Source organism: Moschus berezovskii, chromosome 21 (assembly GCF_049115385.1).
Source record: "Moschus berezovskii isolate FMDL1 chromosome 21, NW_MosBer_1.0, whole genome shotgun sequence".
Classification (NCBI taxonomy): domain Eukaryota; kingdom Metazoa; phylum Chordata; class Mammalia; order Artiodactyla; family Moschidae; genus Moschus; species Moschus berezovskii.
In genome coordinates this window covers 2,622,985-2,646,628 of record NC_142480.1, presented here as the reverse complement: position 1 = coordinate 2,646,628, position 23,644 = coordinate 2,622,985, and the positions used below count along the sequence as shown (strand labels likewise).

The 23,644-nt window shown below is 60.6% G+C and overlaps 2 protein-coding genes across 5 annotated transcripts in view; one reads left to right on the top strand and one right to left on the bottom strand.

The window, feature by feature from the left end:
* The first annotated feature begins 336 nt into the window (after positions 1-336).
* On the top strand, positions 337-9,408 carry AMN (amnion associated transmembrane protein). Of its 3 annotated transcripts, XM_055417647.2 has the most exons (12): positions 384-872; positions 1,529-1,647; positions 1,750-1,794; positions 7,191-7,278; positions 7,355-7,572; positions 7,706-7,843; positions 8,017-8,125; positions 8,246-8,328; positions 8,508-8,685; positions 8,770-8,956; positions 9,033-9,126; positions 9,198-9,408. In XM_055417647.2, exons 1-12 carry the CDS (start codon positions 830-832, stop codon positions 9,282-9,284), a joined length of 1,389 nt encoding a protein of 462 aa, XP_055273622.2. In that variant the 5' UTR covers positions 384-829; the 3' UTR covers positions 9,285-9,408. The 3 variants fall into 3 exon arrangements, 2 of the variants coding, with proteins under 2 accessions (XP_088685893.1, XP_055273622.2); XM_088829767.1 differs by lacking the exon at positions 8,017-8,125 and having other exon boundaries at positions 382-872; positions 7,191-7,572; XR_016035690.1 differs by lacking the exons at positions 8,017-8,125; positions 8,770-8,956; positions 9,033-9,126; positions 9,198-9,408 and having other exon boundaries at positions 337-872; positions 8,508-8,642.
* A 1,363-nt stretch (positions 9,409-10,771) lies between these two features.
* CDC42BPB (CDC42 binding protein kinase beta) overlaps positions 10,772-23,644 on the bottom strand; it is a 101,382-nt gene continuing 88,509 nt past the window's right edge. Inside the window, exons 25-37 of one of the 2 annotated variants that reach the window (XM_055418596.2) lie at positions 23,315-23,451; positions 22,670-22,809; positions 21,433-21,514; positions 20,084-20,300; positions 19,908-19,970; positions 18,324-18,920; positions 15,846-15,943; positions 15,685-15,769; positions 15,481-15,598; positions 15,285-15,402; positions 14,837-14,942; positions 14,673-14,743; positions 10,772-12,022 (exon numbers count right to left, since the gene is read on the bottom strand). In XM_055418596.2, the coding sequence (XP_055274571.1) occupies positions 11,891-12,022; positions 14,673-14,743; positions 14,837-14,942; positions 15,285-15,402; positions 15,481-15,598; positions 15,685-15,769; positions 15,846-15,943; positions 18,324-18,920; positions 19,908-19,970; positions 20,084-20,300; positions 21,433-21,514; positions 22,670-22,809; positions 23,315-23,451 (1,964 nt within the window). In that variant the 3' untranslated portion in view covers positions 10,772-11,890. Of the gene's footprint in view, positions 12,023-14,672; positions 14,744-14,836; positions 14,943-15,284; positions 15,403-15,480; positions 15,599-15,684; positions 15,770-15,845; positions 15,944-18,323; positions 18,921-19,907; positions 19,971-20,083; positions 20,301-21,432; positions 21,515-22,669; positions 22,810-23,314; positions 23,452-23,644 lie in introns of those variants that run through there. The other variant, XR_008684873.2, reaches the window with a different exon arrangement.

The following is a 23,644-nucleotide window of genomic DNA, read 5'->3' as shown; positions in this document are numbered from 1 at the left end:
CAGCTCAACAGGCCATCCATACATAGACACATCCATCTGACACTGACAGTTTATCTTTCACTCACCAACCATCCGTTTGTCCAATCACCAGTCACCTTCCACCCTCACTACTCTTCATGCAGCGACCATCCACCTCCCTCACCTGTCTTCCAGCCTACTGTATCCCCCACCGCCAGTGATCATCCGTTCAGCCATTGACCACCTGTGAACAGCTCTCTGCATTCACCTGCGACTCCTCACGTCTGTCCGCCACCGACCGTGGAGCCTCTGTCCGCCATCCAGCCCGCCTCCACCGTCCAGCACTCATCAATCGCACACCACGGTTCTCCACGCACTGTCGATGTTGCCGCCCACTCCCTCATTCCCTCACCATTCCCGTCAGCTCCCTCCTCATCCATCGGCAGCCAGCACAACACCCTCCGCCACCCACCGTGCATCCGGGCTCAGCTGCCCCCGCCCTCCACACAGCGGACACCAGGCGCCACCCGCCTGCCACCGTCCACAGTCCACCTGCCTAGGAGGCAGGAGGGCCTGCCTGGACCGGCCCCTGGACAAGCCGACACCCGGCCCCACCGTGCAGGCGGCTGGGTGCAGCCCAGCTGCACCTGGGGCAGGGAGGCGCCGTTTCCTGGGGAAGAGGTCCCCACAAGCCCCTTTCCGAGCGCCCAAGGTCCTCGGGTCCCGGAGCTGGGCGTGTGGGAGGGGCCCGCTTTCGCTGCGGCGGCTCGGGCTGAGTGTGGAACCCTCCCGGCCGCCGCCCCCGCCCCGCCCGGTCACGCGGGCCCCGCGGGGCAAAGTCCCCGGGTCCGCGACGCCGAAGTCCGGCGGGATGGGCGCGCCGGGCCGGGCGCTGCTGTGGCTGCAGCTGTGCGGTAAGGGAGTGGGGGCGCCGGGGGCGCGCGGCGGGAGCGCGAGGGGCTGCGAAACCCGGCCGCCCGCCCGGCCCCTCCCGGCGCAGCGCCCGCGGGCCGAGCGGGAGCCTCCCGGAGCCCCCGGGCCAGGCCGACGGCCGGCCGCGCCGCCCGCCCCCCAGCCCCCGGCCCCAGGGCGCCTCTAACCCCCGCGGGGCCCCTAGGCGGGGGCGTGTTTTCGGGGCGGCCCACTACCCCGGAGCTGCAAGAACTGCAGCCCGTCCCGGTTCCCCTCTCTGAGCCCCTGGCGACCCCTCCACACGCAGCTCCCGGGCAGATCCGGCCTGCCGCCCGCCCCCTGCCCCGTCCCCCAGTTTCTTCCCCTGGGCCGAGGCCTCCCTGCCCCGATGGCCTCAGTCCTGTGGTTGCCACCATCCTGGCAGGGCGAACTGGGGGCGGGGGAGGAGGCGATCTTGGCTGGGGGAGTCCCTGAGGAAGGCACGTTTGAACGGACTCTGCAGATTCAGTAGAAGTTGGGGAGCCTTGGGGCCAGGCTCCCACAGGTTCTGGTCCCACGCCTGGACCCTCCAGCTCCAGGTCTCTCTGGGCGAGATCGTCCTTCCTGGGCACTGGGAGTTCCGGGCAGGAACCCCAGCGCTCAGCCGTCCCCTCCCCAGCCCTGACTCGGGCCGCCTACAAAGTCTGGGTCCCCAGCACCAACTTTGACGATGCCACCAATTGGAGCCAGAACCGAACCCCGTGCGCAGGTGCTGCTGTCGAGTTCCCCGCGGACAAGGTGCCTGACCCCACTCCTGGGGCCGTGGGGGGGTCCCGGCGTGGTCCAGGCCCCAGGAGCCCAGTAAGGGGGGGCACTTGCTGACATCCTTTCTGCCTGCAGATGGTGTCGATCCTGGTGCGAGAAGGTCACAGCATCTCAGACATGGTGAGCAGGGCTGGGAATGGGTGCCCAGTGAGAATGGGGGCCCACGGGGCTCGCCCTGGTCAACTTGAGGCCTCTTTCTTGCTTCCTGACTGGGCTCTACCTGGGGGCCTGACCCTGCAATCCACTGGCCCTTAGCCTGTGGAGGGGTATCTGGAAGGGTGGGGAACCACATGGGAGGGGACACCGGTCCTACAGTCACAGCCCAGGCTGTGCCCAGCTTTGGAGGGGGTGTGCAGGCACCTCCTGTCCCTCCTAGCCCTGCCTCTGGGCCCTGTCACCCAGGAGTCTGTCCTTTCTAAGCTTTGCTCAGGGAAGCCCCCCTCCCCGCCCTACCAAAGCCTTTCCCTGTCCTGGGCACTGGAACTCAGTCAGGGGACCTTTTTCTCAAGCTGATTCACGGTGTGAGTTCCAGGGTGGGGTCCTCACCCAGAGGCCACTGGACTTTGTGGGTGAGTGGGGGCCGTCGGTGGCCTAGGAGGCATGGGCACCACTCACTCTGCTGCCCAGATGCAGGGTCTGGGTACCCCTTATTTCCACCTGGAGGCAGTTCGGTTAATTGATGGTTTTCGAAAGCGGCATCAATTCTGGGAGTCTGGCCCCACGGGGGACAGGGCAGGGGGCGTTAGAGACCCCAGCCCTCACCTGCAGCCAGGGAAGGGGGCTTCGGGCAGGACGTGCCGGCTCCTGTAGATCCCAGGTCCAGACGCCCTTCCCACGAGTCCAACCCAAAGACTAAGGTGTGGAGGGGGCAGGGAGGGGGAGGAGGAAGTGGCAGAGCCAGGGCGGGGGGCCAGCAGCTGCACCCAGAAGCCCCCACAGTCCTGGGGACCGTGGCAACCAGACAGGGGCCTGGAGAGGGCAGGGGGTGTGCCTGGAACTGGCGGGAACCCGCGTATAGAGGAGCCAGTTGGAGATGGGGGTGCTGGGACCTGGGGGTCCCTTCTGGCTGTCTTAGTTACCTTGATGACCTCCTGTGGGAGTGCTTGGAGATCTCAAAAGAGACAACGGTCATGCCGTCATTCATTCTCCGCTCCCTCTCTCTGCCCTTTCCTTCCCTTGCCCAGCCAGCCCTCCTTTTGTCCTGTACGTCTGTACCCCTTGCACGGCCCCATGGGGCACCCCCCTCACTTCCCCTGCCTATGCTCTGCCAGGAGAGGGCAGCCCCCGGAGGTCCTGGGTGGAAACAGCCCAGGGTACAGAGACGGGGGGTCGAAAGGACCCAGTGCTGTCTGAGGGCCTTCCATCAGCCCTACCCATGGGACCCCAGTGTGGTCCAGCTGCCGAGATGCCACCTGTGACGAGGCACAGCAACTCAGTGATTTAATTTGCATTTCTCTTGGTTTGGAACGTGGGCTTCCCAGGTGGCTCAGACGGTAAAGAATCTGCCTGCAATCCAAGAGACCTGGGTTCAGTCCCTGGGTCAGGAAGATCCACTGGAGGAGGAAATGGCAACCCACTCCAGTATTCTTGCCTGGAGAAATCCGGTGGACAGAATTCCTGACAGGCTACAGTCCACGGGGGTCTCAAAGAGTCAGACACAACTTAGCAACTAACACTTTCACTTTTCACTTTGGTTTGGAACTTCTCTCCCTGGGATTTTTCTCTTCCTGAACACCTCCCTCTCCCCATTTCCGGGCAGATTGCCCAGAATCTATTATTTTCTACCCATTAATTGTTGAGTTACTGCAAATGTTTTCTCACTATGGACTCTGCCTATGTTTCCCTTTGCTGATAAGAAACCCCTGTTATTATCTATCAGATGCAAGATTGGTTGCTTTAAACCTGTGTTTTCGGTGTTTTGTTTGTCTCTTCCCTGCTTCTCAGTCATAACCATAATCAGCCATATATTATGTCTATTGGGTCATGGTTTTCCCATCGGGGCACATGTCTGAGTCGGACGCTAACTAGGGAACCAGCTGAATTCTCCGTGGATTAAGCTGTTTCCCATGTCCTCCTCCAGCCACCAGCCTTGCCCCTTGCTTTGCGGCACTGGGGTCACTGTTCGCCAGCTGCCCAAGGTGTCGTGGGGGTTCTCTTCGAGCTTTGCATGAAGTTCCTTTGATCTTTCTGCCTGTTCTCCTGCCAGCACCACAGTGTCCCCACTCTGAGGCTCTGTGAGTTGTCTTAAAACCCACTGGGTCAATTTCCCCTGCCTCTCCTCCACTCTGAGAGGTCATCCCTCAGAGGACCCAGGTGGAAACCGCCCACCCTGCACCTTCACCCTTGTTTCAAGTTTGACTCGTTCTTTGTGGATCATAGAGTAGGTTTATCAGGTAACACCACCACCACCCAAACCCTGGAATTTGATTGGGAATGAATGACAACTTTATATATGCAAGTCATCCACTTGAGAGCATGGATTTTCTCTTCAAATATTTTAGGTCATTGGCCATAAAACTCTTTACTAGAGTCTTAAAATGGTGCACGTAGAGGGTTTGTGTAGTAGTGGCTAATTTATAAATCCTTTATACAGTTTGGTTCCTATTGTGAATGGTGCCCTATTTTTAAGAATGATATCGTCTACGTGGTTATCTTTGTAAATAATGACCCTTGTTCCTCTTCCTTTCCAGTCCCAACTCCTTTTATTTCTTTTTCTTTCCTTATATCATTGTCCAGGACCTCTACCCCTATGTTAAACAAAAGTGACGAGAACAGGCATTCTTGTCTTGTTCCAGCACAAAAGAGAAGACATGTCAAGGTTCTCCACTATGTGTAATGTTTGCTGCAGGGTTTTGTAGATAACTTTATTTAACTGTGGAAATTCTAATCTGTTTCTAGTTTGCTGGCAGCTGTTTGGAAGATCATAAATGGGTTGTTGAACTTCCCAGGTGTTTTTTTTCCTACATTGACTGAGATGTAACCAGGCCCCTCCCGCCGTAGCCTATTAATGGGGTTTTCTGAGGCGGAACTGTCCTGTGAGACGGACGTCTTCCTGGCACCTTCCTTCAGGTGCCGGTCGAAGTGTGCCTCTTCAAGACACTCACCTTCCCTGTCATACTGATTTTGGTGGCGCAAGACTCTCCACTGCCATCTGCTGGGACACCGTCATACACGCTGCAGAGAACTTGGGATGGGGGCTTTTCTCATCCCTTTCTTCCTGCGCTCTTGGGATGTGATACATAATTGGATCCAATCAGCTAATATTTTGTTTAGGATCTTCACGTTTTTGTTAGTAAGTCAACTGAGCCTACAGTTTTCCCCTTTTGTCGTTCATTTGGTTTGGGTTTATTTATTGTTGGTTGCAGGGGGGTCTCTGTTGCTGAGTGGACTTTCTCTTGTTGCAAGGGGGCCACTCCTCTTTGTGGCGCGTGGGCTTCTTGTCGCAGTGGCGTGTCTTGCGGAGCGCAGGCTACAGGGTGCACGGGCTTAGCTGCTCCGCGGCATGTGGAATCTCCCCCAACCAGGAATCGAACCTGTGTCCCCTGCATTGGCAGCTGGATTCTTATCCACTGTGCCACCAGGGAAGTGCCTTCCTTTGGTTTTGGAATGAGGATTACAGTGGCCTCATAAAATGGACTGGTGATTTTTCACTCTATTTCTGTTTTCCAGAACAACTTCGGGAAGAAGAAATTAAATTTTCCTTGAAGGTTTAGCAGAGCTCACCTATAAAACCCTTGGTTGGACTGGGAATTTGGGGAATAGGAGGTCTTTGAGTGACATTTAAAATTCTTTAATGCTTACTTGTCAGTTCAAATACCCTATTGCCTCTTGCATCAATTTTGCTATTTTAAACTTTCCTAGAAATTGGTATACTTCATCTAGGTTTTTGGCAGTCTTACTGATTTCTTAACCTTTTCAGTATGTGTATTTTCCCTTGAACAAGTAAGGTCTTTACTGTATGTCCATGACCTTGCGGTCTCTCCCTCCCCAATCACATTTAGTCCTTTATTTAAACATTTATTAAGAGACAGCAGTAGGTATTTTTGTTATTTCATCACAAAAGTATTTCATCACCCTCCTTTCCATATCTCTTCTTAGCTTCTGGATTCTGCCCTTCTTACTTCCTCCAAGCATGTTTTCAGTGTAGGTTTGTGTGTGGCAATACTTCTGAAGTCTTTCAGGCTTAGAGATCGTTTTATTATCCTTTAATATATGACACACTATTCTGGAGGGCAGAGCCATGTCCAGGGCAGTGTCTGTTCTGCAGACGTCTTCAGGCAGCCCGTTCCGCTGTCTGCATGCGTTGTTGCTGAGAAACCCAGTCCTTCAATGTCTTTCCTTCCTGGGTGATTTCTTTCCCTCTGCCGCTTGTACAGTGTTGTCTTTGATATTCATAAGAGCATTCTGTGATTTTCCTGTGATTTTCTTATTTGGCATTCAATGAGACCTTTCCTTTTTAAAATACCTTGTCTTTTTTTACATACATAGTTGGTGGTGCTGTGTGGGATGTTAGTTCCTTGACCAGGGACTGGACCCGAGCCCCTACATTGGGAGCAGGCTTAACCACTGGGCTGCCAGGGAAGTCCCCAGTGAGACCTTTCACAGAGGTTTCCCAGCTTTCCTCGGATGCGGAGAATTGCTCTTCCCGGTTTCTTCAGCCGCGCCCTGCCCTTGTATCTGAATGCTGGCGCTGCTGTCGAGCTCCCACCTCTCCTGGTTTCCCTGTCTCGGCCCTTTCCTGCTGTCTTTCAACTATGGCATTCATCGTGTATGATTTACACTCTCCTCTTTGGTTCGGTTGAAAACCAAGTTCTTGTTGGAGCGTCACACTGCGGACACCCTGCGCCCCTCGGTCTCCAGGGTGCGGCCCTGGCGCCTGCAGGGGTGGGGGGGGTCCTGCCTGGCTGGCACGGGACTGCACCCCCAGCCGCGGACGAGGCTGGCCCGCGACCTTCACTCTGCCCGGTGTCAGCCTGCCGGGGCCTGAGGGGCTGAAGAGCAGACCTTGTGGAGCAAGCTGGGGCCTCTCCCCAGAGGTGTTAAGCGTCGGGGACCCCCATACCGAGCAGCCCCCCGGTCCCGCCCTCACCTTCCGTCCCGGCCCCACGGTGGGGTGGGGTCCCGGGCTGGGCGGAGGGGAGGGCGGGCGGCCCCCCGCTCCGGGCCTTCACGCGGCCTCTGACTCCTGAGGCCTGGGCGTCCGTGGAGAAGGAGCTGCCCGCGCCGGAGGGAGGCGCGCGGCCCCGCCGCCCCGGTTCCCTCTTCCCCAGCCGCCCTTCCTCCCGGTGAGGGCGGCCCGGCTTCGTGGAGCCGACGGGCCCTTGAATTGTAGTTTCTCAAACTCCCCGCTCCCTCGGCCCAGCGGACCCTCAGCCGGGGCGAGGTGCCCCCGGCCCCGACCTCAGCGGCCCCGTCGGCGGCCTAGACTCTCCCGCCCACGGGGACGGGGCTCGGGCGTGGGCGCACAGCCGGCCCCTCGGGTGCCCACCCGGCGCCTCAGCCCGTGCGTCCCGCAGCTCTTGCCGCTGGACGGGGAGTTCGTCGTGGCCTCGGGAGCTGGATTCGGCGCCGCGGCCGCCGGCTCGCGCCCGGACTGCGGCACAGGTGAGGGGGCGCGCCGCGGGCGGGGCCGGCCTGCAGGGCGCGTTCCCGGCGCAGCTCAGGGTCGCGCGCCCCCCAGGAGCCCGCGCGCGCTTCCGCGACCCCGACCGCTTCCTGTGGCTCGACCCGCGCCTGTGGCGCCCCGGGGACGCGGCGCGCGGCCTCTTCTCCGTGGACGCCGAGCGCGTGCCCTGCCGCCACGACGACGTCGTCTTCCCGGCCGACGCCTCCTTCCGGGTGGGCCTGGGCCCGGGCGCCGGCACCGTGCGCGTCCGCAGCGTCCAGGCGCTGGGCCAGGTGGGCCGGGCGCGCGGGGGGCGGGCGGGGCTCCGCCCGGGGCGCCTCCCATCCTGCTAGCCTGGTGGGTTCCGCGCGCTCAGCCGCGGTCTCGTGCTCCGGCCGGCTCCCGGGCTCTCCCGACCCCCTGCAGACGTTCGCGCGCGACGAGGAGCTGGCGGCTTTCTTGGCGTCCCGCGCAGGCCGCCTGCGCTTCCACGGGCCGGGCGCTCTGAGCGTGGACCCCGAGGCCTGCGCGGACCCGTCGGGCTGCGTCTGCGGCAACGCCGAGGTGAGGGCGGCCCGCCGCGGAGTGGCGCGCGGCCGGGCCTGGCGCTGGGCGGGAGGTCGGGGCTGTGCCGCCGCGCCCCGCCGGCTCCCGCTCGCTCTCTCCCAGGGCGCGCGGCGCTCTCTCCCGGTCTGGCCCTCGCCCTCTCCGCCCTGACCCCCGCTCGCCGTTGGCAGGCGCAGGCGTGGATCTGCGCCGCACTGCTCCAACCCCTGGGTGGCGGCTGCCCCCAGGCCGCCTGCCTGGAGCCCCTCCGGCCCGAAGGGCAGTGCTGCGACCTCTGCGGTGAGCGCCCCGCCGCGCCCCTCAGAGCTGGGGCGGCGCGGCCACCCTGGCTCGCCCCAGCCTGTTTCCCTGCCGGGCTCGGACCTGCGGGGCTGACCCCTCCTTTCCTTCCTGCTGCAGGAGCGGTCGTCTCGCTGACCCACGGCCCTGCCTTTGACCTGCAGCAGTACCGGGCGCGGCTGCTGCACGCCTTCCTGGCTCTGGTACTGAGATCGCGCCCCCAGCCCAGCCTCCACCCTTCCGCCGCCGGGGTCGGGGAGCACCCCCTCCGCCGCCTCCTTGATGCGTCCGCTCTCCGCCTGCGAAGCGCTTGTCCCTGCCCGCTTTGTCCCCGCAGGTCCGAGGGACGGAGTCCCCGGGCCAACTCTGTTTCCCTCTCCAGCCCCAGTACCAAGGGCTGCAAGTGGCCGTGTCCAAGGTCCCGCGCCCGCTCGGGCTCCGCGAAGCCTCAGGCGCGAAGGGGGACACGGAGATCCAGGTGGTGCTGGTAGAGGCCGGGCCCGAGACCGGAGGCGCGGGGCGCCTGGCCCGGGCCCTCCTGGCTGACATCGCGGAGCACGGTAACCGCGGCACCCCTTTCCCAGTGCCCCCCACCCCCGGTCCCGCCGCGCCCCGGGATTCTGAGCCGGCGCCCTCCGTTGCAGGCGAGACCCTCGGAGTCCTTTCGGCGACCGCTCGAGAGTCGGGCGCGCCCGTCTGGGGCGGCTCGGCGGCGGGGCTGAATGCGCCGGCGCGCGCGGGGCTGGCGGGCGGCTTGGCGGCCGCGGGGCTGCTGATGCTAATGGCGCTGCTGGCGGGGGCGCTGCTGCTGCGCCGCGAGGGGAGGCTCAGGTACGCGGGGCTCCGGTACGCGGGGCAGGGGTTCGGGCCTCGGGTGTGTCGGGCTCACACGCGTCCTCGCCTCTAGGTGGAGGAGGCGCGACGAGGCGGCTCCCGCGCGGGCCGGGGCGCCGCTGGGCTTCCACAACCCGGTGTTCTACGCGGGGGACTCCGCGGAGGCGGTGAGGGGCGCCCGGGGTCGGGGGTGCGGGACCTCCCCGCGGCCGGGCTCCCTGACTCTGCGCTCCCGCAGCTCCCGATCCCGAAGTCGGACCAAAGAAGCTCCAGCCGCAGCTACTTCCTTAATCCGCTGTTTGGCGAAGCGGAGGCCGAGGCCTGAGCGGCTACGTGACCGGCCCCTCGCACTCCGACCCCAGCCCCATCCAGCAGGCATCGCGGGCCCCGCGGGATCCCCCACCCTCTGCTGGCCCAGGATGGGGTGGTCTGGCCCAATAAAGCGATTTCTTGCACCTGGTGTCAGCGTGGACACCCCGCGCCTGTCCCGCGCCCGTCTGCCCCTGCCTGGTCGGAGCTGGGAGAGCCAGGTCGGATGGTTCTTAAGAGCCCGTGCCCGCTGACGCCTACACCCAGGGTAGTCCTGGGTGCTGCCTATCGGCTGGGGCGGCCCAAGGTTCCGGCCTGAGAAGGTCCCCCCAGAACTAGGAGGGCCTGCTGTGTTCCGGAGGAGCCCAGGAAGAAGCCCTTACTGGGGGGAGGGGGCTGGCGGGGCGGGGCGGGAGCAGAACCGAAGGCGGTGGCAGAGCTGGCTGCCAGCTGCTCAGGCCCAGGTTGCGTGGGATGCGCTGGGGCCAGACAGTTGGGACGGTGTGTGTGTGTGTCTGTGTGTGTATACGGATGCGTGCCCAGCTTGAACTGTCAGGGAGACCCCCGCCCCCGCCCACCGAGGGTGACCCCCTTGACCTTCTGACGGTGAATTCGCTCTTCAGCTCCCATCGCTCTGTGCTCTGCGGCCAGCACCTCATGAAGCTCGCCCACGTTGTGGGCAGTGGTTACTTACAATAGCTAGTATTTCATTTACAAACGGCTCACACTTGAGCACCTGTTTCAGACCGATAACAGGTGCTCCTGTGGGGCAGATGTCCAGATGGGCAGGGTGGGGGGCAATACCTCATGCCCTCTCTGACCCCACTGCCCAGCTGCCCACCGCCTGCTCATCATGGGCTCGCACTTGCCTTGTTTTCCAGGTGCTGGACGTTGCCTCGGGGGTGTCTGCCTATGCCTTGTGTGGGGATGGGGGGAGGCGGTTCGTGGTGCCCCTGCCCCAGCGGGGGCGGGGGTGGCCCGCTGGCTGCACTGACTGGCGGAGCTGCAGGGGGGCCCGGGACGCTCCCCGGGGACTGTGCGCCAGCTCTCTGCGTCCTGTCCATCCTCAGCACCCCCTGCCCACGTGTCACCAAGAGCTTACTGCGGGTCAGAGCAAACAGTGTACCCAGCCCACCACAGGCTCCTGGGCCCCCAGAGTGCCATGTACCCACCCTGCCTCCCCGTGAGTGCCCCCTCCTGGGGGTGGTTGACTGAGCCTAGCAGGGACTCTGGCCAGACAGCCCCCTCTCTCCAGCCAGAAGCCCACCCCAATCCTGCCTACCATCGCGCAGGGAACCCCTGGAGGCCCCCAGGACCTGGGCAGGCGAGAGGTCCCGGCCCTGGAGGCTGGCTCCTGCCATGTGGACACAGGCGCCTTTGGTGTGGACTCCACCCCCCACCGCTCCAAGGCAAGATGGTTCTTTGCAGAACAGGGTGGGCCTTCCAGTGCTGGGGGCCCCAGGCACCAGCTGACTGCGCGCGCCATTCAGACAAACCATCGAGAACTTTAAAACTGCCGTCTTCTGCTTTATTGACAGGTAAATTGTTCAAAAATGTTCTCACGATTCAATAATTACAAAGACTCAGAACTTACATTAAAAAAGTAAAAACCAGAACCCCCAGCAGGTGCCAGCCCCAGGGGAAGGCCCGGGGGGTGGGCAGGCAGGTGCTGGGCACGTGGCATGCACGGGCAGGCCGTGGTGTCCACGTCGCTCAGTGCTGACTCACGGAAAATGCACATCTTCCACAGCGTCGCGAGGATGTCAGCTGGCAGGGGGCAGAGGGAAGCCTGCTGGCGGCTCACAGCGAGCGTTCAGAGGCCACCCCGGGCCCTGGCGCTGGGAGAGGAGGCGGAAGCACGTGGGGTGCGGGGTGGAGTGTGGCGGCGTCTACACCATCCAGTAGAGGGCACGAATTGCGGGACTCCATGCGGGGCGGGGCACCCCCGGGCGCGGCCTCTCGGCTCGTGGGCACGGGGCCCAGCTGCCCGCCACCCACTGGCTTCAGGGCAGGAGGTGAGCGGTGGAAAGCGAGCAGGACACAGCACAGCTGGCTTCACAGTAGTGGAGACTGGCGACACGTGTGGCCGAGACTGGGAACGACTGACTTGAGAGGGGCTCTGTCCACGGCTACAAGGTCGGCAGGGGGACTTCCGCCTCTGACTGTGTACGGGCTAAACGAACAAAAAGGCCACAAACTAACCTCCACGCTTCCTGTCTTCAAGACTCTAGAGACACTGGGAATGATATACAACTTCCTACGATGCTCCTAAGCGCCTAGGAAACGGTTTCAGGGAAAAGGGGCCGGACGCAGCACCAAGGCCGTCCTGAGCTGCCTGTGTCCCGCGGGGGCCGCGGCTGGCCCTGGGTGGGCGGGAGGGGCTGGGGGCGTCCTTCATGTGCAAATGGAGCTGCGTCGCCTCACAGCTGTGCAGAGGGTGATCTGGTCTACCGCCAGACAGTGCGGCACGGAGCTGATCATATTATAATAAAGCGTTTTCTTCATCTCCATATCTACACATCGATTCTACACTTCCTTGGACAACACTGGAGGCTCAGCTCAGTCTTGGCACTGACACTGGAGACCACCTGGGCCCCGGCCCTGTGGCAGGAGCCAGTGGTTTCAGGCGTCGCAAGACGGCTGCTCCAGGCCTTCGAGGGGCAGCTGGCTCCTGTGGGGGGAGTTGGGGCTCGGCGGGCCGCTGGGGTTGGAGCTGTTGGATGGAGTTGAGTGTTTGGTGGAATCTGAGTCAGGCTGTGAAGACAGAATGGGGACAGCATGAGAACCGCCGCCTGGGCCTGCGGCTGCCTGGGCAGGGGCGGCCCCTGCTGCCTCCTTCCGACACGAGGACACACTCTCCACAGACTTCTCACGTGGCCCCTGCAGGAGAGATCACAAGCCAAGGCCCAACACCACCGATGACTCGCGTAACTATGACAAAAAGGAGCGACTCTGCCATGAAGAAAGCAGGCAGAGTGGCAACCAAGTGGCCCAAGGTCACAGACGCGAGGCTCTTTCAGGTGAAAGCACAGGGGATAGAGAGCAGCTTTCCCCACATGACAAAGGTGTCAGTGAGCAGTCCGCTAACTTCACGCCTGGGGTAAAAGGCAGAGCTCCCCGTTCAGAGCAGGAATGAGGCCAGCTTGCTGCCGTCACTGCTGCTCAATCCCGTGCTGCAAGGTCCAGCCACTGGGCAAGTAAAGACAGCCACGAGGGAAAGTAAGAAGTAAAAGCATCTGCTCACAGCTGACCCGACTCTGTAGGGACAAAAACACTAAAGAGCCTAACGAATTCAGGAAAGCTGCAGGATGCAAGGTCAACACAAAAATCAGTTCTGCTTCTGTACACCAGCAATGAGCAATCTGAAAAGGAAACTTAGAAAACAATTCCATTTACAATAGCATCCAAAAGGATAAAATATACCTAAGAATAAATTTAACCAGAGGTGAAAGATCTGTATACTAAGACTATAAACACGGCTGAAAAAATTTTAAAAAGACCACCTGAATAATTCAAAAGGCATCCCATGTTCATGGATTGGAAGACTACTGTTAAGATGGCAACATTCCCCACGTGATCAACCTACAGATTCAATGCAATCCTTACCAAAATCCTAAAGGACTTTTTGGGGCAGGCTGCTGCTGCTAAGTCGCTTCAGTCGTGTCCGACTCTGTGCGACCCCGTAGACGGCAGCCAACCAGGCTCTGCCGTCCCTGGGATTCTCCAGGCAAGAACATAGAACTGGAAAAGCCAATCCTCAAATTCACACAGAATTGCAGAGGACCCAGAAGAGTCAAAAGAAAACTGCGTAAGAAACAGCTGGAGGACTCACACTTCCCAAACTTACTACTTCACAATATACTACTAGGATATCCCTGGTGGCCCAGAGTAAGAACTCACCTGCCAGTTCAGGGGACGTGATTTCGATGCCTGGTCGGGAAACTAAGATCTCACATGCTGCGGGCCAACTAAGCCCATGCTCCACAGCAGGAGAGGCCACCACGATGAGAAGCCTGTGCGCCATGCCTAGACAGCAGCCCCCACTTACTGGAACTCGAGAAAGCCCAGGCAGCAACCAAGACTCAGGGAAGCCACAGACAGATAAATCTGAAGGAGAAGCTAAGAAACTGTCCTTAAAATGGGGGACGAACAAATGTGTTGTGCTCTCAGGTTACAGGTGGTGCAGCAGAGGCTCCAGGAATAGAAACTCGTAAACAAAAGGATTTCACAAATACTAAAGGGTAACCCTACAGGATAGAGAGAAGTAAGTGGTGCCATGTGCTTAGAGAGGAAGCGGTTCAGATCCTCACCCACAAACGCGAGGACACACTTACACACTCACACCCGCTGAGACACATTCACAACACAGTGACAAGCAGAAAGGAAAAGCCTGCCAAGTTCTCAAAGAGAGTAAAATAGAATTTATCTTAATTGAAAAAGACTAGACTGTACAGGAACTAAAAATTTCTATGTGTTATATTTCTATATGACAACACCTTTACAATTAAAGACAAAATTAAAATGTCAGTGATACTGAGAAAAGTACTTGCAACAGGTAATACCCACAATCTACAAAGAGTTTCTGTGAACAAGTAGAAGGAGACAGTCCCTCAAGAGCAGCCAGGTGAAGGGTGCAGAGGTGGACTTGGAGGAGGAAACGGCCAACCCACACACACCCCAACCCGTACACCTAAAGAGTTCTGGGCACGCCAGGAAGGTGAGGGACTTGTGCAGCAGAGCCCTGTTCCTGCCGTCAGCTCAGCAGCCCTGCACCCCTGGCCTCCCGTCACCGAAGTGCTGCTGGAGCCCAGCCCTCAGGCCACCCTGCCTCCTGCTCTCCTCCCCCCACCACACAGGGGGACTGAGGACACTGCCATCTGGAATGGGACCGCCCAAGAACACTGTGTTGATCCTCAACACTCTGATCCCACGGGGCTGTCGGAGGAGGAGGAGAGAGGGCAAGACGCACAAGGCCATCTGTGCACCTCCTGGTGTTCTAGTCACGTGTGCGAGACTACGCAGAAAAGTCTAGACGGGAGCAGCCTCCCTGCACACTCCACAGCACACAGACGCCCACCCAGTCAGTGCCCGGGAGAAGAGCTGGGCCCCAGCACCTCAGGGGCCCTTGGCTGCACCCTCCTCAGCTAGGCCAGGGGGCCAAGCCACTGGGCAGCTGGGTCTGAAGGTGGCCTCGGTCTCCTGAGGCCACGACGAGGAGGGAAGAACCCGTCTTTCTCCCGACAGACTCACAGCTGCGGAGCCCGTGTCCTCCCCTGGGGCACAGCCTGAGCAGTCCAGAGAAGGCAGTTCTGGGGGGCTGGGGACCGCGGAGGCCCGAGGTGGCTGCTCCAGGGCAGTCAGAGCCTCAGACCCCGGGCCTCTGCCTTTACCAGGCGAACCTCACCTCTTTGTCAAAATCCTGGTCAGGGTCAGACATACTCCTTAGCGGCACAGCCACTATGGGTTCAGATCCCCCTACAAAACGAAGATGGCCATCACCCTGAGTAAACAGTTGAGAGCAGAACCTCAAACCCAGCCCCGTTTCCAGGCCCCCCTCTGGGTCCCTACCTGATGAGGGCCAGGAAACATAGGGCTTGTTCCTGGGCGGAGGCGGGCGGGACAGGCTGGCGGGGGCAGGGCCCGGCCTCTCCTCCTGGGCGGGGGGCACAGCGCTCTGCGCAGAGAGGAGTTTGTCAGCCAGAGAACACGCACCGCTGCCGGTAGCCAGGCCCTGGGCAGAGCGTGCAGGCCACGTGCGGAGCCTACAGCACCACCAGGAGGCGACCCTGGGCCTCCATGGGGAAACAGGCTGGGAAAGCCCTCTGGATAGCCGCATCGGGTCAGCTTTGCACTAAGAACTGGCAATGAGAGGGCATAGTATGCTACCTGCCCTTACTGCGCTGTTCCAGCAGTCATTTTTGACAGCGATGTCCTCACAACACCGTGAGAGACAGTGATGGCCACAGACCCTTAGGGAGCCGTGGGGAGGGGTATGGTGGGGGCGGCTGGGGCTCACCAGAGGCAGGTCCATCAGCACCTGCATGCCGTCGCCCGGGCCCATGTGGGCCACGTGGTTGAAGTTGGTGGGGTTGGAGATCATCTTGGACCGCAGCTCCGGGTCTCTGAGCATCTCTCTGCGGAGGGAGGCGGCATGAGGCCCCGCCCGGTCCTGCCCCCGCTCACCCCGCCCACCCCGCCCCTGCGGCTCTTACCGCCGCTGCTGCAGCCGCTCCTCCTCTGGGACCTTGAAGACAAAGCGCCTCTTGCTCCGGGTCCGCAGCATCTGCTTCCGGCTGTTATCCGAGGTGTCGGGGACGTTGAGCACGGTTCCTGCGGACCGGGGAAGGGTTGCAGGGCTGCTGACTCCTGGGAAGACCCCCCACATCCCCCCTTCACCCTCCTCAAGAAGGGCTCACCCGAGGCCTTGCTCTTGAAGTAGATCAGGCGGGGAGGCTCGCAGTTGAGGAGGTTGAGGCTGCCTTCCAGGTTCAGGGGTCGGATCTGCGTTGGGAACCAGGTGGGTGAGGCGGCCGCCCCGCGCGGGCGGCGGGCACCACGTGCGCACCCCGAGCCTTACCCTGCGCAAGCCGACCGTCTGCACCCACTCCATGGTGCGTACGTCGAAGACGTCCACGCCGTACTCGCTGTACACCGTGACGTGCGTGGGGCTGCAACCTGGCGCACACGGAGCAGAGGGGTGAGCCCGGGCCGTCCGGTGCTGAGGGCCACCCGCCCCTCACGGGGTGCGTCGGCCCAAGCCTCGGGGCCCCACTGCGCAGGGAACCTCCGCTCCTGACATCTGACAATGTTTTAAATACCACTGCACACTGAGCGCTGACGACGACCTACTCAAAACTTCCTTTTTCATTTAGCTTGTTTGTTATACAGTTACAGCAGAAGCTTATTATTGTTACTTCAGGCTGAATGCATCACAAATCCAGGCAGGGGCCTAACGTTTTTTCCTTAAGGTAAACTCCTTTAGGAGATGTCAGGAAGTCAGTTTCTGAGCAAACAGTTAAAACCTCCCCCAAGAAACTACTGCTGTGCTCCGAGTGAGACGCTGGCCTTCCCCGAAGCTGTCTGCAGGCCACCCTCCTGTAGTCGGTCTGAACACACACAATGACACTCTCCTGCCACGAGCTGGGGACCTGCTGCTCTCCCCTCTCCCACTGAGGGCGGACCACTGCAGGTCTGGATGGAAAACCCTCCTGGGGCACTAGGGCTGGGAGACGGGGGGCCAGCAGGCCCCCTGGCACCTGAGGTCAACGGGGACTTTCCCACTGTTAGGACAGCGGGGCAGACACGTGAGCCGGCCCAGAGCGCATCCTGGAGGGCGCAGCTGTCACGCCGAGTGGGCGGGGGTCTCTGGCTCAGCCTGGTTCCTGTCCTCCTCCTCCCCAGGGCTGAAAGTCACTCCTCACCACATCACACTTAATGAGCTGAATTTCTAAAATGCTTCTGCTATATTGTGGTTAATAATTCCAAATGGGCTGCCTGATCACACCTGTTATTTGCAGCACAAAAAAGAAAATACAACAGGGTTTAGGGAACAAAAGACACTGAAACCAGTGGCCCAACTATCCTGGAAGTGACATCTCAGACAAACCGCGAGGCCTCCTGAGTGCCACACACGATGAAGATGGCCAGAGGACCCTGAAGGGCCTCGGAGACCTCTCCCACATGGGGGCTCCAGGGGCAGCTCCTCTCACATGGGAGCACGTGGGGCTCCATCTGCAAACAGTTTACTGGCAGAATGATACACTCGGCTGCCAAGTTAATAAGTAACCGGTTAAATCAGCAGGAAGGCCCCTGCTATGTGGTGGGCAGGTCACCGCCCCGTGTGGCTCCCAGGCTGCTCTTCGGAAGGATGGGGCCCCTGTGACCAGGGTGGGGTGGGGTGTGTGTGTGAGGACACACGCATGCTCACGTGGGGCTTGCAATGAGCAGGAAGCAGTGCTAGTTCTCTGCCCTGAGAGCTCCTGAATGATTTCTGCAGCTCTAGAACTGGCTGGTGTCTGTACCGTGCATGGAGATGAACCGAGCTCAGAGGACGAGAGAGGGCTGGACTTGGAAGAGAATGCAGCAACCTCGGCGCCAGCTCCCTCACGGCCAAGATCAGAGCGTGCGGCCCCCAGCGACCTGTGTCCTGCTCGAGTTACCAGGTGGCCGCGAGCCCACTCACGCACTGGCTGCCCAGGAGGACAAGGGGGCGCGGCGGGGGAGACCAGGAGGCCACAGCTGCCCGCACCGTGCCCAGGCCAAGGGCGAACAAGGCCGGTAAAGAGCCAGCACCCCTCGGGCCCTGGCTCCTGGTCCCAGCGCCCGTGGGTGTTCTGCCAGTTTGGTGAGGCCAGCAACAAGGCAGATCCAAGAGGGTACTTTTAGGTAATCAAGGAAAAACAGAACACCCCCTCCCACCCTGCCAGCATGAAGCTGACGTGTGACCCGTGGGTGACCACGCAGACCACCTGCTATCCCCTGTATTGAGCGGGCGGGATCCGAGGTTAGGCTCTTTGACACAACAGCAGATAGCAGGCTGGCAGGGTGTGGAGCACAGGCTCCAGAGGCTGGCGCCATCGTCCTGGCAGAAGGACGCTCAGTTGAGCCACCCGGAGCGGCTCCTGCCCGCAGCACGGCGTCTATCCCGGGAGGATCCCAGCCCAGAGGTCAGGGCCAAGTGCTTTCTGCCCACAGAAACCTTTAGCTTGTTGTCATGACTGTGTAAAGTTTACACGTCACCAAGAACGTCTTTTGAAAAGTGAAATAACACAGGTCCTTCTCCCATCCGCCTCGCTTTCCCCCAGCAAGGCCAGCCAGCCGCCTGGCTCCTTGGCTGAGGGCCCCCCGAGGGAGGGGTGGGCAAGCCCAGCTGACCGGCCAGGGAGTGGCCCTGGGCCCACCTTGTCCCCCGCAGCAAGCTGGGGAGTCCGCCTCTCCTGCAGCCTCCCCGAGCATTCGGCTGAGGGGCAGGAGGACAGACCAGGGCAGAGAGGACACGTGCTGACCGGCGGGCGGCAGCGGCGGCGGGGTATGGCAACAGAAAACATATACATACTACAGGCAACGGGCGCCGCAGGCCACATGAGCTCCTGAGCGCGTGACCTCCGACCTTGTGGGTCCACGTACAGTCCCATGTGGCTGAAGCAAAGCAGGTACTCCTCACTTTTGAGCTCCACAGCACAAAGGGCATCAAAAGACTGTTGTGAGAGGAACGTAAGCGAGGGGTCATTGGGATTTACCAGGTTTAGAGCCTGCCCATCTCCCTGGGTGCTCAACAGAGAGAACCCGGAAGGGTAGCCAACACAGAGCTTGTCCTTGACCACAGCCATCCACTGTACATTGCCAGGGGCCACAAGCTCGCTGAGCTTCCTGTGGAAAGGCTTAGTTCTCTGGATCTCATAGCAAAGGACCAGCCGCTTCACTGCCACGAACAGGCAGGTGGGGCCGCTCTTCTTCAGCGTCCCGGTCCCTATGAGCTGGCAGCCTTTTGTCTCTGGAAGCTTGATGTCCACATTGCTCTCTGCCCCATCGAAGGAGGACCATGGACAGAGGTGGACGTGGTGGTTCCGGCCGCAGAGGAAGACGGCGACTCTCTCTTTGGGGGCGAGCTCGATCTGGTACACCTTCTTGTAGTCAGCCACACGGACGATCACTGTGGGACGGGGCGGGAGCGTGAGGCCAGGGCTCTGCGGACACCCCCCAGGAAGCCCTCCTGGTTCATGCCCCACTGTCTCCACCGCTGTGTCGTCTCTCTCACACCCCTGGCCCAGACCCCTGGCTGGGAGGTGCTGAGTGCAGGGAGGCCCTGAGTGTAGGGAGGCCCTGAGGATGCACCCTGGATCCCCCCTCATCCCTGAACCCAAGACCCTGCATCTGGAAAACAAAGGGCTGTCTCCAGCTTCACTGGACCTTTAGATACACTCACAGGATGCAGCCACCTGTTCCTGGGGGCTCCAGACCAACCCAGGACCCTCGACACCCTCCCTGGGTCAGGACCTCCACTGGGGTTTGAGTCAAGAGTCCTGGGTCTGGATCCTGATGGGGAACAGCTCTGCAAGAGCAGCCGCCACACCCCAGGGCCACACGTGCTCCCCACTCTTCCCTGGGGCTGGAGTGCCGAGATCCCAGGCTCCTGGGGAAGGGGCCACCGCCCCCCTCAGGGCAGCCCCCTGTTCCCTGGGGGGACCCCTGGAGCCAGGCCCGGGCAGTGATCTGGGAGACTCAGGGATACTCCTGCTTTTTCTTCTGGGAGGAATTAAAGGTCAAAATGTGAAGCGAAGTAAGAAGTGTTTTGTCTGATAAGGCCTCAGTGTGCCTGGGAATTAAGGGCCCGTCTCCCCTCACCCCGTCCTTCCGGGGAGGACTCTCGAGACTGCTCTCGGCGTCTCACTGGAGCAGGTGGGCCCTGCCTGCAGCCCATGGAGCAGGTGGACAAGCGCCAGACAGCTGTCCATCATCTGTCTCATTTGTGGCCTGTTCCTCTCCTCAGCCGCTAGCTGATCCCTTTCTCTGTGAGGCTCTCTGACGCGGAGACTGAACTCTGCCATCCAGGGAACCCACCTTAATGCCCACGCGTCCCTCCCCACCGCTGACCCCTGTCTGCGGCACAAGGCACATGGCCCGAACGCCGCGCACTCACCATCCCGGGTCACCTCTATGACGTAGAGCCCTTCCTCAAGGCCAATGGCGATCCGGTCCCCATCTGCGGATGATGCAAAGGAAGTCACGATCCTCTGTCTCTGGAGTAACTACGAGTTCCCATGCTGCCCACTCGCCCTGGCCCCCTGCGCGGGCACCGCAGCGCGGGACACGCACCCAGGATGGCTGCCGTGAGCACGGCCTTGATGAGGGGCAGCGAGCTGTCATAGGCCTCCTGGGGCACGTGCACCGCCTGGCTCTGCAGGCGGTTCTTCTGGAGGATGGCCTGCAGGCCCTCCAAGATCCCCACCCACTTCCGCTTCTCGTTCTCATTCTCGGTCAGGATGAGCAGTGAGCTGGTCTTGGAAGGGGCACCTAAGAGAGAGGCCGTCACCTTCAGGACAGAAAACAAGACAAACGGGTCGTAAGATGGTGGCACACGGGGGCAGCGACACATGGCCTGGAGGGCTGAGCATGAGGCCGCTGCCCGTGCTCCCTCTACGGGCCGCTGGGATCCCGGTCCAGCCGCCCACAGGGGCCACATGCAGCCTGACCTCCGAGTGCAGGGCACTCCACTCTCACCAAAACTGGCTAACTGTTCCCTCTAACTGCTCCTGTCACAGCCGGGAAACCACTCTCAGAACGCGTCCAGCTGGGGTGGGAGTTCCCTGGCAGTCCAGTAGTCAGGATGCCACACTCTCACTGTCAAGGGCCCAGGTTCAACCCCAGGTCAGGGAACTGAGATCCCAAAAGCTATACGGTGTAGCCAAAGCAAAGAAAAAAGACAAAAAGAAAGGGGGGAAAAAAAAAACCAACATCCAGGGACAATGGACTCTCGCACACCCACCTCCCTGGGGGCTCCCCAAACACCAGGAACCACGCACGACTCTAGCTGCTATAGAATCATCTGGGCACACAATGATGGCGATTCTCTGTACTACATACATAGGCAGGTTCTCAATAGAGACGTGATTTAACAGAAAATGATCCGTGGTCTTGGTTTTGTGGTCAACCAGGTTTTACTGTTGCTGTGAAAATTCCCAGTGGAGGGGGAGCTCAGTCTTCTGGAAGCTTCCTGAAGCCATAGCACCCACCAGCAGCCCAGCAGGGTGCGCCCAGTGGGGGCGCCCCCCCTCTGCCGACAAGACTGCTAACAGCAGCATCTACCGATTTCTTTACTGCTTTGCTCAGGTTAATGGCCAGTGAGTCCCCGGGAGGGAGGCTGAAGGGCCCATTTCCCTTACAGCCAACCCGTGAGGCAGCTTCCGCACCCAGTGCCCTGGATGGAGGGGCCAGGACAGACTGACTGAGGACGAGGATGGAGCTGGAAGGCCTGGCGCCGGGGGGCTAGGGGGCTGGTGGATGGATAAGCAGAGAGGCCGACAGTCTAGAGAAACAGGAGGTCCCTTCACACGAGCCCCTTGCTACCACACTAGGAAATGCTCATTAACAACGCTTTCAGTTTAGCCACGTGCACTGCTTTAATGATTCATGAAGCACGTTGAAAAACCGGGAAGGAAACGTACCCTGAATATACATGGAATATCTCGGCGTGAGGCGTGTATGACGTCTGAAGCCAGGACGGAGCTCACAGAGAACTCTTCATCTCTGTAAGAAATAACACGCTCAGAACAGGGGGCCCGTCCTCCACCCGTGGGACCATGATGAGAAAGGACACCTCTGAGAAAACCTTCCAGAACACAACAGCGGCTCCCTGCCTCCACCCGGACAGGGGACACTGATGCTGACGAGGCGCACCTACACAGGGTAAGAGTCTCGCGTGCGCTTCAGCGGTGTGGGACGTCCGGGACTAAACCCCTCCCGTGCACCTCAGTGGTGGGGGATGTCCGGGACTAAGTCCCTCCCCGAGCCACACTGTTCAGGCCGTGCCAGGCCGCGCGGCAGGTACACACACCACGTCTCTGCCCTGTCTGCTTGGCCGTAAACAGGGGAATGAAGTCTGCCGTGGCAGCCGGGAAGTCACCCCCAGCCGCTCTTGACCCTGGGCTGTGAGCAGCAGACGCCGGGGACACCCAGCACATCCTCAGGACGGCTGGGCTGGGCACACCTGTGTGTGTGTGGGCGTGCATGTTGGAGGGATGGGCAGGACCACCTGGGGATGTTTCCAAACTGCAGGTGCCCTCTGGTCACCCCTGCCCCATGGGCCCCCCGGGTACCAACGCTGCCGAGGCAGCTCCAGGGCAGATGGCAAAGCGGGTGGCTGGGGCAGGTGGCACAGGGACAGGCTCTTCACGTGGGGATGTGGTCGCCACGGCAGCGGCGCCCCCAGGCTCCGAGCTAAGCTCACCCTGTCTCTCAACTGGCTTAGTCTTCTCACAGGCCCAGGCCTCAAAGTGCTGCTACTCTGCCCGTTTCAGGGACTGAGACATTAATGGGGGATCTGCGTTTTCACGTGCCAACGGCAGGAAGGAACTGACAAGACATGAGGGAGTTACGAGAGGTGCCGCTGAGCGGACGCTGCGGGAAGCCAAGGGCTCCCGGAGGCGGAGCACACAGGCCGCCCCAGGCTGCGCGGTGCGTGGGGCGTGTTCTCTTTGTTCTGCGGCACGTGGTTTTCTCATTAGATGCCTATTTGGCAAAACTTTCAGGGCAAAAACATCCACAGCAGGAAGGCTTCTAGCGGGCACGACTCAGGGTGTGAAGGAAGGAGCAAGGTTAGAGATGACCAAGCAGCGGGCCCCCGCTGTAAAATAAGTAAGTCAGGTGACACCCCCAGGATGAAGGTGGACAGCACACACTGACCTGAGGTCCAGGACTTGGCTGGCCAGGACGCCAGGCTGGGTGGACTTGCCCTCGGGCAGGTCATACAGGAAGAGCCTGCAGTCACAGACCACCGCAAAGGCTCGCTGCCACCCCTTCTTCACCCCGGTTGGTTTGGGGACCTGCAGATCAAAGTGACTGTGTCCCCCAGGGCCAGGGCACCAGCAGCAGGCAGTGGAGGGGCAAGCCCAGGAGACTTGGAGGCGGCTGCCATGCCGGGGTCCTCCCCTGCTGCTGCTTGGCCGGCCCAGGTTGGTAGCAGAGCTGCGTTTGGGCCCAGAAAAGCTCGGGACGCTGCTGAGGAGGAGCCACCCCATGACCAAAGGGGTTGCAGGAGACCAGGTGGGTGACTCAGCGGATGGGTGTGTTCACAGCAGATGTGGAGTGTCATGGAATGCTGGGCCCAGCACAGTGCCTTCAAATGGCACTGGGCTTAAAGCCCGTCAGCCCAGGAGGTGGGACAAGAGGCCTTGGATGAGTGTTTCTGCGGGATCCTGAGGACCCCAGGAGGGCAGGGCACCCGGAACTGGCACATGGGGCAAAGGGATGTATTTCCAGTACAGCCAGGTGTGTCTGTGGTCAGCAGGCTGGCCGCCCGCCCGAGCACAGCCGTGGGTCATGTCCTACCTTCACATAGCCCTTGTAGGCTGTTCCTATGCCTCTCTGCACGTCCACACCTAGAGGCCGCTTGGACTGCTCGGGGGGGATGGGGCACACCTGGGGGGCGCGGTCTTTGCAGGACACATGGCAGGCAAACGAGCACACTGCAAAAGCACGGGACATGCCGTGAGACCTGCACCCGAAGCAGCGGTTGCAGGGGACATGTGTGGCACCCCTAAAAGGGAACAGTTCCCACGGATGCTCGGGGACACAGGTGTCAATTAACTTCTCTGCACACTCATCGGCCCGGGCACAGGACAGGCATACAACTCGGCGGCGTAAAATGCTAGTAATGAC